General features: G+C 39.2%; 1 protein-coding gene across 2 annotated transcripts in view; it reads left to right on the top strand.

Annotated features, from left to right (window-relative positions):
- mgat4c (mgat4 family member C) overlaps window positions 1-11893 on the top strand; it is a 126651-nt gene extending 114758 nt beyond the window's left edge. For both annotated transcript variants that reach the window (XM_086299539.1, XM_086299540.1), the window contains exons 5-7: window positions 5022-5173; window positions 6465-6612; window positions 7286-11893. In XM_086299539.1, the coding sequence (XP_086155665.1) occupies window positions 5045-5173; window positions 6465-6612; window positions 7286-8442 (1434 nt within the window). In that variant the 5' untranslated portion in view covers window positions 5022-5044 and the 3' untranslated portion in view covers window positions 8443-11893. The remainder of the gene's footprint in view (window positions 1-5021; window positions 5174-6464; window positions 6613-7285) is intronic.
- The last annotated feature ends 377 nt before the right edge of the window (window positions 11894-12270 follow it).

Here is a 12270-nt window from a genome sequence, read left to right as displayed (position 1 = left end):
TTGTTATAGAATACAAAGCAAAGTATGCTGAACAAAAATTACAAGGCTTGAGAAGTTTTGATCACGCTGAGCATTTAGTGGCCTAATGCCTAAATCAAATTTGGGAGGTCTTTACGGCCAGAGTGCTTGGCTTTTGTGACAGTTTTGTTGCCACCGAGCCCTTTATGCCTGTGTAACAGGATTTAACTTCTTATTGAGAGCACGGTTTTCAAAAGGCGTTTGGGACAGGCAGTTGATGCGACTTCAGTGCACAACGCACTGCTAGGCAAAAGCAAGCAGAGGGGCGGTATTGTGGTTTATTTGGTCCAGTTCACACACAGCGCATAATGGATATTTAACAGCCCCAGCTTGCTGGAAGTATACTGTGTCCCAAAATGGTGCTGAGGACATCCGAGGGGCTGTGTGACTGCCAGGATGACACACCCATTAAAATACACTTAGTGCATTTCACTGCTGCAGCTCCACTCTGGATTCATGCCACAAGAATAAACACAACAAGCCGCACATCCCACCCACTTGTTATTGGAAGCTATCGGTGAATTCATACAGCATGCCAGCGTATACCTGGTCTATGTTCTAGCGAATTCTCAGAGTAAGGAGGTGACACTGTTTTAGATGTTCTGCTGTGTAAAATAAAATAAAATAAAATAAAGAAGTGAAATCTAGGGTAGCAGAAGTGAGCATGTTTCCCAGCTGTGCCTGTGGCAGGAGGAGGATCTCATCCTCTTCCTGCTCTGAGACCATACTGAATTATTGAAATAAGAGGCGCCTTTCTTTGTCTTGTAACTTGATGACAGACACTCAAGTCTCCATCCAGAGGCATAAACTCCTCCCCAACATTGGAATAGAAAGTTGTCTAATTGTAGCATTCACACGGGATTGTCCAAAGAATTTAATTTGATTTAATTGTATGCAAAACGTCCCAACACAGCTTATGTTTGTGCAGATATCGAAAGATCTGCTGCTGATATCTCACTAAGGAGGTTCTAAGAAGCAAAGAGAGTTACCTGAGCTGTGCCGTCAGGAGGACTCTTGTACTTGTAGCCATCAGCTGAGATTTCTCCAGAGTCGGCCTAATGATTCTTCTCATCATCGTGCTCCACTCAGCTTCCTCACACAATATGCAAGCTGTTTTGCATCAACCATAGTTCTGCACGGTTATACAAGATGCATTTCAGACAGCTAGCATATTCCTTTCAGATATTATCTGTACTGCAGTAGCTCATGAAGCGTTCATGAAGATTGCAATTCCTCTTTTTGCAGATAAAATATTAACTCAGGTGTTCAGACTGCATATATTAGAGAAATATCTAGCAAAATGTTTCTTATGTGATAAAAGATATCGCCCCCTACAACTCAGACTGAACTGATTACAGTTCATTCAATAATATCTCAAGATGTGGTCTTACTAGAAGGATGTTGTGCTGCTGCAGCTCAAACAGCACAGTTTGTTAATCTGTAATGACGTCATAACCAAGCAGTTCACAACAAATGCAGATGTGTTCATCCACATCAGTGTTTTATATATAAAAAATAAGGACATTTGTGTTTGATGAGTTATTTCTTTGTTATAACAATGCTTTTTTGGCATCTTATACCATTTTCCTATACTATTCTATTCCTATACTATTTCCTATACTATCCCACATTTGTGAGGAGAATGTATTTGTGGGTTGAGCAGCAGACTTGAGTATGTGGGTTGCGCCCATTAAAACCTTGCCAAATCTTCTCTGTCAATGCCAGCCAACCTATTCTGTGACCAGAACAACCACATTGGCTGACTTGCGATAAATGCTGGTTGAAAAATGGGATGCCATCCTACAGCAATGTGTGACCGAGCTGGTGAGCAACATGAGGAGGAGGTGCCAGGCTGTTTTGACTGTGTATGGTTCTTCCACATGCTTCTGAGGTCCCCGTTATTTAAGTTAGTAAAACCTCAATCATCCGGTCCAATAAATAACACCAAACAAGAGGCAATAGTAGAATAAGCAGGTTGGCACTGACAGATAAGGTTTGGAAAGTTTTACATACTCAATATATATATATATATATATATATATATATATATATATATATATATATATATAGGGTGCAAGATGCTAGCAGGCAAGGCATACATGGAACGCCATAACCAAGTGGCCGGCATAGTGTACAGGAACATCTGTGCCGAGTATAACCTGGAAGTCCCGAGGTCAAAATGGGAGATGCCCCCAAGGGTGGTGGAGAATGACCGAGCTAAGATCCTGTGGGACTTCCAGATACAGACGGACAAAATGGTGGTGGCTAACCAACCGGACATAGTGGTGGTAGACAAACAGAAGAAGACGGCCGTAGTGATTGATGTAGCGGTTCCGAATGACAGCAATATCAGGAAGAAGGAACACGAGAAGCTGGAGAAATACCAAGGGCTCAGAGAAGAGCTCGAGAGGATGTGGAGGGTGAAGGTAACGGTGGTCCCCGTGGTAATCGGAGCACTAGGTGCGGTGACTCCCAAGCTAGGCGAGTGGCTCCAGCAGATCCCGGGAACAACATCGGAGATCTCTGTCCAGAAGAGCGCAGTCCTGGGAACAGCTAAGATACTGCGCAGGAACCTCAAGCTCCCAGGCCTCTGGTAGAGGACCCGAGCTTGAAGGATAAACCGCCCGCAGGGGCGTGCTGGGTGTTTTTTGTTTATATATATATATATATACACACATATACACACACACACACACACACACACACACACACACACACACACACACATATATATATGTGTGTGTGTGTGTGTGTGTGTGTGTGTGTGTGTGTGTATATATACACACACAGTTATGGCTGAACCACAGTGAGGTGAAAATTGCAGAGAACAGGCCGGACAGATATGTTAAATTTAGTTTTCAAGTGTGCAAAAAGAGGTATTGACTAGTCAAAACCCCAGTGAAGCTGACTCTTGGTGTGGGTGATTGATTTGTACGTGGTCATTGAACTGAGCTTAGAGGTAGTTTGTATTCTATTAGACATCTCATGGGCTTTGCAACAAGGGAACAAAAGGGAATGCTGATGCCTAATTGCTGGCAAACAAAAGGACAGACACCACTTGCATCATGTCTGTGGACTGTTACTTCTGCTGCCGCTGTTTATAGGCTTTTTCTCCCTCAGTAGGTTTCACTTGTACATGTGCTTTGAGAGCTTTCTGTTCCCGTTGTGACTGAAGCTAGTGTGTATGGCTCTGTTCTAGCTGAAAGCTGTGTTTGATGTAGCTTTTATTTGTTGAATTGTCCATGTACCAACATTACACAAACTGTGTTCTGTATTTCTTGTACTATTAACGTCGGCAATAGAGAAATGCCACAATTCATACAACAAAACTGATTTGTTGAACGGAGAAACTGTGTGCGGAACAAACAACACATAAGTATAACTTAAGCTTCTTAAAAGTCATATTTAGATATATATTACATTTGATTGCACAGGTCTATAAATGGTGCTATATTGTGCTTCTCCTCTTCCTTCATAATCCCACTGTTGTCCTTGCACTGTTAGTAATAGTAGTTAAAATAGTAGTTAAAAGCAGACATTGAGAATGGCTTACAGGATTCAATAAAGATTGTGAATGTGAGTGCTTGCTTGGCAACCAAGGTCACCATTTCCTAGTTCATCATAGTACTAAAATAAAACCTAAAATGTCTTTATATAAAATTATAAGTTTTTGACCCAAAGCCTGAGATTTCGTAGATAACTAGCAGTTATAATAAGTAATTGTAACAAGACAGACTGATAGATAGATGTATCTATAGCTTTTAAAGGATGAAGAAACTGTTTTGTGCATCACCATTAAAAATTATTCAGTTCCTGACGCGTCACTCTGGGAACCCATTGGCTAATCTGTTAACTCAGCAGATTTTGGGGGCTTTTGGGCCAGTGTATCCAATCCAGATTTGTTTTTTAAGTTCACTAGTTAATGTTTAGGAATGTGTGATGCTATACGCATGTGCTGCTTTAAGGGTGGCTGTAGCTCAGGAGACAGAGCAGGTCATCCACTAATTGGAAGGTTGGTGGTTTGATCCCTGGCTGCTCCACTCTGCACGCAATTTGAACCCCAAGTTGCTCTCTGATGTGTGATTGTTAGATAGAAAGCACTTAGGTGTAGAAAAAATTGCTTTAGGTGAATTTGGGAAGGTTGTATAAAGTGCTTTGAGTGCTATAGACGAACCAATCCATTTACTGCATGCAACCAAAGCTGCCTTAAATCTGATTGGTTAATTGAACAAAACCAACAATAATGTCCTTTGGATAAAAACCAGTAGTAGTACCAGTAACGCAGAACAGAAAATGCAGTGACAGTTCTAAAATGTTTTGACTTTTTGCCTTTTTTACAGATTCAGTACTTTTGAATTTTGCACTGACTTTACCTACGATGGGAAGCAAAAACACGTCATTGTAGTTAATAGATTATTGAAAGTACTTATTTTTTTGCAGCTTTAGAAAATACCTATGTACTGACTAGCTATGAAAAACCTTTCACCCATTTTGCTCTCTCTTCTTTTGCCCTCTGTGTCTTTTAATTTCTTTCTTTTATCGACCAGAAATCGGAAATAAAGAGACATGATTGAAAATTGAATTTTCCTCTCCTCTTGAGTGATGGTGGCCTGTAATCTACAAACATTATTCCACTATGAAGGAGTTTGCTAGCTGATGAGAGCAGGCAGAAGCATTGTTTTCTTTGACCAAGAAAGCACTGAAATGTGTGCTGTCAGAAATGGCATGAACCTTCATCACTGAAGACCTAAAAATAGATTAAAGGGGAACGGGAACTGAACAAATTTACTGCTCAGTGTATATTAATGTATTTGTGTACAATAAAAAAAACATTACCCATTACACTTGTGGGGGATAATAATACATGAAAGATGGTCTTATGTTGCTAAAATCTCACAACAGTCTGCTAAAGGCAAATTATCTGCAGAATCGTGGCTGATGAAATTCAAAGCATACACTTCTGTCTTGTGTGATGTGTTTTTGCTCATGTTTATTTCGTGCAGATCTCAGCAATACTGTGTAGAGCATGAGGCTGATGTGGAAATCCCTGGACAAGATGAGATGTCTGAGGAAACGCTCCACTATTCCCTTCCTCGGCTTCCTCATCACCTTCCTCCTCTTCCTGAACCTTTACATTGAAGATGGCTACGTGCTGGTTAGTCAATTGTTCTACGTATGCACATTTGCAGAAGTGTTTTTACAGAGCATTAGACACTTTATGTTTGTATTTCTTCTGGATGTCTTCTTGATGCACACTTGACCACATTTCCAGACGTGCTTCCTGTTTGATGTGCAGTTGCTCTTTTGTAAGAGAGACATATTTAAATGTTAATGAGGTGGACACATTGAGATCATCTTTATGATTTATCATTTATTCATGATGCCAGCAACTCTTGTTGATCTCAGTATATTATCAGTGTTTGTTCTTTAAAATATTAAGGTGGTTTGGCGGCTTTTTCTCCTCACTGCCTGCAGGGGTTTAAACAAACCTTCTGAAATGGAGGTTTAGTTGTGTCATGTCAATAGATTTGATATCAATATAAAGAAAGAAATGTGTTTTCCGAGGCAACACTTGAGAAAATAGTGTTTTAAGCTACTTTGCTAAATTTGAATACTTGAAAAAATGTATATAATATGAAGTTTCACAACACAGGGGTATGTCTGCTGAGGATGAACTGCACAAAATAGTCAAATGGTCCTGGTCAAACACAGATTTGGGGTGTGTGAGGGGCTTCACTGTCAACTGCAATGTTTTTCATCAGTTTAAGGCTGTTTCAGTGGTTCTGTATGTTTAGAAGCCTTGTAAAGTTTTACCCAGTACTGAAATGATCAGCACTATCCTAATATACACAAACCCTAATACACATGCTATACATAGCTAGTTTTCTCAGCTATCCATCAACCTGGCTCTTCACAAAATGAATCTAGTTCTTCTTCTTCTGATCAGGAAAATAGGAAAATTGTTCTTTAAATTTTTGCACATAAAGAAGCTCAATTACAGGATAAAAGTACTGCTAGCTACTAAGCTATACACTTTAAAAACACCTTGAAGCAACTCTTGTTGTGATTTGGCGCTGTTGCGATTGTACATAAAATTGACTTGAACTGAATTTAAACCGAATACTCTGAAAATCAATAGATGTTAATGCATGTCATAGAGCTTCAATAATGATGGGAATGGTTTCAGTCTTAAACTTTACAGGCTTTCCATGTTTTTTGCGGAAATGTTTAAATATGTATAATATGCCAAGACACAAATTTTTTACTTTTCATTTACTTGTCAAAAGAAACATCTGATGTCCACCTTATTTGATGCTGAGATGTGAAATACTTTATTTATTTGATAATTGGGAACTTTAATAATTTGCATAATTAGATTTTTTTTTTCCAGATTTTTTTGTGTGCATCAGTTGATAATGTGTTTTTTTTTTAATGTTTTGCTCCAGGAAGGGGATAAAAGGCAGCTTAGGGAAACATCAGTCCACCCTTCAAGCTCAGAACGATACGTCCACACCTTCAGAGACCTGAGTAATTTCTCTGGATCCATCAACGTCACATATCGCTATCTCGCTGGTACCCCACTGAACCGCAAGAGTAAGTTTACTGTTTCTTTTTAATAGAAATTTACATTGAGTCTTTCATGGGCCGGGGCAAATTACAGTGAATTGTATTTGCAAGAAGAGGATGCAAAATTAAATTTAAAATCTGTGACATTGGGATTTAATGCATAGCAATAAACAGAAACTGCTCCACAGGGGCTTCTTTACCTCAACATTAAATTCTTCTTTAGTGCTTTGTGCTTTATTCACAAAGCTTTTATGTCTATTTTCCCTCATAGACAATAACTGTGTGCTGTTAAATAAGTGAGCACTGAGCACAATTGTTTATTCAGCAAAAATATTTAGAAAATGCTTTAGAAAAATACAAATGCATTTAAAAATTTGTATTACGTTTATTTTCTCAAATAATACTGGTGGACTTTGACATAGTTTGAATTCAAAGTGACTTTCAACTACGCTGGAACTTTGGTCATGTGATAAGGGCTGATTGTAAATAAAGATCAGCTGATGACCATTTGAAGGCTCAGGAAGCAACTAATAAGCAGACCTTGAAATAAATTTACTTAAACTCTAATTTCACGTTTACAATTTTAGGAGTATATTTTCTCAGACAGCGTTGAAACTTATGCAGTTCATCTGAAACCTGTCCTTTAAAGATGTTTTTGGAAATAGTGATCAAAGTTGACATTCATATTTTTTATTCACAGAGTATCTCACCATCGGACTCTCATCTGTCAAAAGAAAAAGAGGAAACTACCTCCTGGAAACGATCAAATCCATATTTGATCAGTCCAGTTACGAGGAACTGAAAGAGATTGTGGTTGTCGTCCATCTGGCGGACTTTGACCTGGTCTGGTGTGAGAACCTGGTGCAGGAAATCACCAGGAAGTTTGCACACCACATCATAGCTGGACGTCTCTTAGTAATCCAAGCTCCAGAGGAGTACTATCCGTCTCTGGACGGATTGAAAAGGAACTACAACGACCCAGAGGACAGGGTCCGTTTCCGCTCCAAGCAGAACGTGGACTACGCTTTCCTGCTCAACTTCTGCACAAACCTCTCCGACTTCTACATGATGTTAGAGGACGATGTGCGCTGCTCCAGGAACTTCCTGACGGCACTGAAGAAGGTGATCACCTCCAGAGAAGGTTCCTACTGGGTGATGTTGGAATTCTCCAAGCTGGGCTACATCGGGAAGCTGTATCACTCCAGAGACCTGCCGCGCTTGGCTCATTTCCTGCTCATGTTCTACCAGGAAATGCCCTGCGACTGGCTCCTCATCCACTTCAGAGGCCTGCTTGCACAGAAGGACGTGATCCGCTTCAAGCCTTCGCTGTTCCAGCACATGGGCTACTACTCCTCTTATAAAGGTGCCGAGAACAAGCTGAAGGATGATGACTTTGAGGAAGACTCCATAGACATTCCCGACAACCCCCCCGCCAGCCTTTACACAAACATCAATGTCTTTGAAAACTATGACGCCACCAAGGCTTACAGCACAGTGGACGAATACTTTTGGGGAAAACCTCCCTCCACTGGAGATTTCTTTATTGTAGTCTTTAACAAATCTACCAAAATCAGTAAAATTAAGATTGTTACTGGGTCTGATGACCGGCAGAATGACATTCTTCATCACGGAGCTCTGGAAGTAGGAGAGAAATTAGTTGGGACTAAAAAAGGCAAACAGTGTTCCTCTTATATCACATTAGGAGAGTTTAAAAATGGCAACATTGAGGTCCATGACGTAGACCACAAAATAGCCTTTGACATTGAGTGTGTACGCATTGTGGTCACAGGCAGCCAGAAAGAATGGCTCATTATCAGAAGTATAAGTTTATGGACTACGCAACCCCCCAGCCAATGATGACTATACAGAGACTTTTAATATGTCATAAAGGCAAAGGTTTTTATTATTATTTAGTAATGTATGTATTTCCAGATTTATTTATTCATTTTATATGTATTTATTGATACTCGTTTTGATTGCCAAATCAATCTATAGTTTTTTACCTGCAAGTTGTACTCTTAGTGGAGCATCTTCACAGTCATTCTCAAGGACTGTTCAGCTGACCTCAAAGTGTTCATTAACACATGTTGAAGTGTTACAGGAGTTTATCCATTTCAGCTTTTGATAGCGATCCTTAATACACGGCTGGGTGATAATTCACTGTTATTGTTTAGCAGCTTTAAGTAATATCATGTCACAATGTTCTGATTGTTGGGTTTTTGTTTAGCTTTGTTTTGACTATTCTCCTGCCCAAAGGAAAATATGGTTTACAATTTCAGTATTTTGTTTCTGTAACAAAATTCCATGAAAAGACTAAAACATACTATTTTGTACTCTCTATCTCCAGTGTGATATACAGCATGTTGTTTCTCAGTGTCGTTAAGCTCAGTTATCCAAAATATCATTTTACCCTGTTTCTGCTCTTACATGGTTGCCAAAGCACTAAATACAAAATAATGTATCCTTTGCTTACAGCGCCCAGCAGTAACAGCACTGGAGTTTTTGGAAAGTTTTGAGAGATCGAGCAGAGTTTTTGTGTTGGCTTTTTTTTTTTCATGGGATTTGTTGACAATAACAAAGTTGTGGGGAAATTCAGTTGAAAGTGTAGTCATTAAGAGTTTTTCTTCATACATTCACACATTTAATATGCTCAAAATGATAACTGTGAAAGACGAGCACCGCATTGAACACCGTCAAGGTCATAAATGCATGATTATGCGTCCATTTGGTGTACAGTATCATTCATATTTAATAACTGTCAAATTTTAGAAACTGTTGAGCTGATACTACGCTCAGTCATCACACCCACTCACCCATTAGTAATTCAAATAACTATATATTATTTAGGAATGTTTTTGAAAGCTTTTCAGGAAGGCACTTCATGTAAATGATGAACACAAATTTTATTTGTAGGACACTGTACTACTGATTTGCTGCAGTTTTTTGTTTCGGAGTATTATGAAGTACTAATTTATAATTGAAGGACTTATTATTAAGTGTAACATGGTATTCTTTAAACAACCACCTTATTGAAAATCCTGTAGGGTTTTTTTTTGTTGTTTGTTTCTTTGTTTTGTTTTTGTTTTTATCATGACGGACAATGAACTGGCAAAAGTGTAGCCCTTGGATTTCTCTCTGAGGATGTCCCCTCTTGACCCTTAATCATTTTCCAGCTCGAAATCTCATCAGGAAGTGTCAGAGGTCATTGTTGCCTTGAATATTCATCAAGTAACACCAGATTTCTCTGCTTTAAATATTCTTTCCTGTTTAATCGTCTTCTTAGTTACGGGTAAGGCAGATGTGTGACTGAGTTGAGCTCTTTTTCAAACACTGTATATCCTGTCAGCGCTGCTGACGGGAGAGCACTGTTTGTGTTCGCCCATCTTCTCCAAGAGCTGAGATTAGATTGCACAGTGAGAAATGGGCCAGGTCTGCTCATACGACTCTTTCTTTTTTTTTCCTTTCTTTTTTAACAACACAGTTTTCCTCCTAGTAAATTGGTCTGTGTTTGCCTCACTCTCTACACCAGCAAAACCACATCTTCCCTGGAGCTATAAGATCTCAATTCGTTCTTTCCCCAGTGCTGGGCTCTCACTCCTTCACTGTTTCTGCTCTTACATGGTTGCTTCTCCGTGATCTTTGATCTCTGTTCATACAGTTTCTTTTGGGGGAACTTGCTTGAGTTTCCCCTGAAGATGCTTTTGGGCTCATTGCTCAATATTGTTAAACAGCTAACCTTCTGAGAATTAAGCAGACACATGGCATGTTAACTTATCATTGCCATGATACCCAAAGCAGTTCAGTACCATGCTTTAAAAGTAACCTTGTTGTGTGATCAGAATCTGCTATATGTCACATTAGTTTCTAAATTGAAGTGGTGGCAAGAAATGTTTACATTGTACCGATGTTCTTTAGGAACATGCAGCGCACGCAGGTCATCATTAAGCATGCTGGAACAGTTTTGTACAGCTTTGTTCCGCTTGTGTGATAGCCACCTGTTTCGTGTTTTCCCTCAAGGTCTTGTTCAGTGTTACAGATCGAGACCTTTCACAGATTGGCTTGTACTGCAATCTTGAAATTCTCCCTGAGCAAATCCCCCATGTACTATCTGAAATGAAATTAGAATGCCCACCACCTTACAATACAGCTTATTGTTTTTCCTCAACATTTCCCTGGGAAAACCACTATTCATTTTAGTAAATGATTCCAGGACCTGCATGGATCAGCTCCTTGGAGGGGATGTTGTTTGAATGGATGATGCTTGGAAGCACAATTTACATTGTGCTGTGCGTGTGTGTGTGGCATTCTTCGTGACACACATTGCGGTGCCAATTCAACCCAGTGTTACCTGCTTATTACCTGCCTATGAGCTATAAACACATGATGTTACCACAGGGCAGTTAGCTGTTGCACAAGTGGTAATGGATAGCTTTAATAAGCCTCATCTCCAAGCAGTGCAACCATGTTGTGAAGGTGATATTTGTGGAGGAGAAATTGCTGTCTGGTCTTTATATGAAATAAGATGTCAGATAAAAGTAGCCGCACACTGCAGAATTATGGACAGATTTACATCTTGAGGATCAACAAAGCCTGAATAAATTCCTCAAAAGAATATCAGCAAACTGCTGTGCAGAGCATTCTTTGCTATTGGCAATATGTTTGGAAACCTCAGTTCATACTATGGCCTTGGGTGAACCGCGTGAAAAGGATCCATTATACATTTGTCTTAATACTTAAAGGGCCCTTTAATTTTCTTAAGGTTACAATTGTCTAAAATCAAAGAGTAACTGCATCAAACCTCACCGGACCTGTGAGGGAAAAAGCAGAACTTTATGATTCACCTGCAGGAAACTAACTATCTAAGTTGTTCAGTTATATTGGCTTTGAAGGTCTAGTCCCCAAAGCTCTGAGCAAATGATGACTGTGTGAACGTGATGTGTGGGAGTTATATGAAACGTGAGCTGTCTTCCAGTGGAGCATGTACAAAGTGCATGAACAAAAGCATTTTCAGTGGATAAAACAACTCCTTTTGTATGTAAGGATCTATGAATTATTGTTCAGCTTCTGCTAATGAAATTGTTCTGAGTCTGTACGTAGAAGCCTACCATTCACCAAGTTTAGAGTTGACATGCTGTATATTGTTAAGTGGAGCGGGTGTGTTAAGATGTTGTTTCTGTGTCTGTTTTACTTTCCATCGTTCTCTAATTGGTACTGTATTGTAAGATGACATATATTTTTTTATACATATCATTTCAAATGTTGTATTGTAAATGCTGTATTTAAAAATAAGTTAGATTAAACAAATGAATGCTTACTTTGTTGTGCACTGACTTCTAAGACACACCAGTAAGCTCAATGGATCACAACATACTGAATATATGTCTGCAGTGTGTCGGGGCTTGAATCGTTGCTTTGAAAGCCCAGCGGATAACTAAACAGCATTTACATGACTCTAAATCAAGAACTAGTTTTGCTTCAGTGTGACGAACGACATTAAAAAAAGATCATACTCTTACAACATACATTTTCACTAAAACTAATAATTGACATTTGAAGTTTCTTTAAATTTGCAGCAAGAGCGAGCCTGCTTTACTCAGATGCAGTTGTAGCTTAAAGCAGAAAACATACATTATTCATTTCAATATTCATAAGCTTTCTGCTCTTTTTCCTGCATACTTAATGAAA

This window comes from Aulonocara sp. 'chitande type north' Nkhata Bay, linkage group LG7 (genome assembly GCF_057382095.1).
Source record: "Aulonocara sp. 'chitande type north' Nkhata Bay isolate Kocher_YH1m ecotype deep benthic linkage group LG7, A_spYH_male_GT1.1, whole genome shotgun sequence".
Classification (NCBI taxonomy): Eukaryota; Metazoa; Chordata; class Actinopteri; order Cichliformes; family Cichlidae; genus Aulonocara; species Aulonocara sp. 'chitande type north' Nkhata Bay.
The sequence above is the reverse complement of the archived record's forward strand: the minus strand, read 5'-3'. Positions and strand labels throughout refer to the sequence as shown.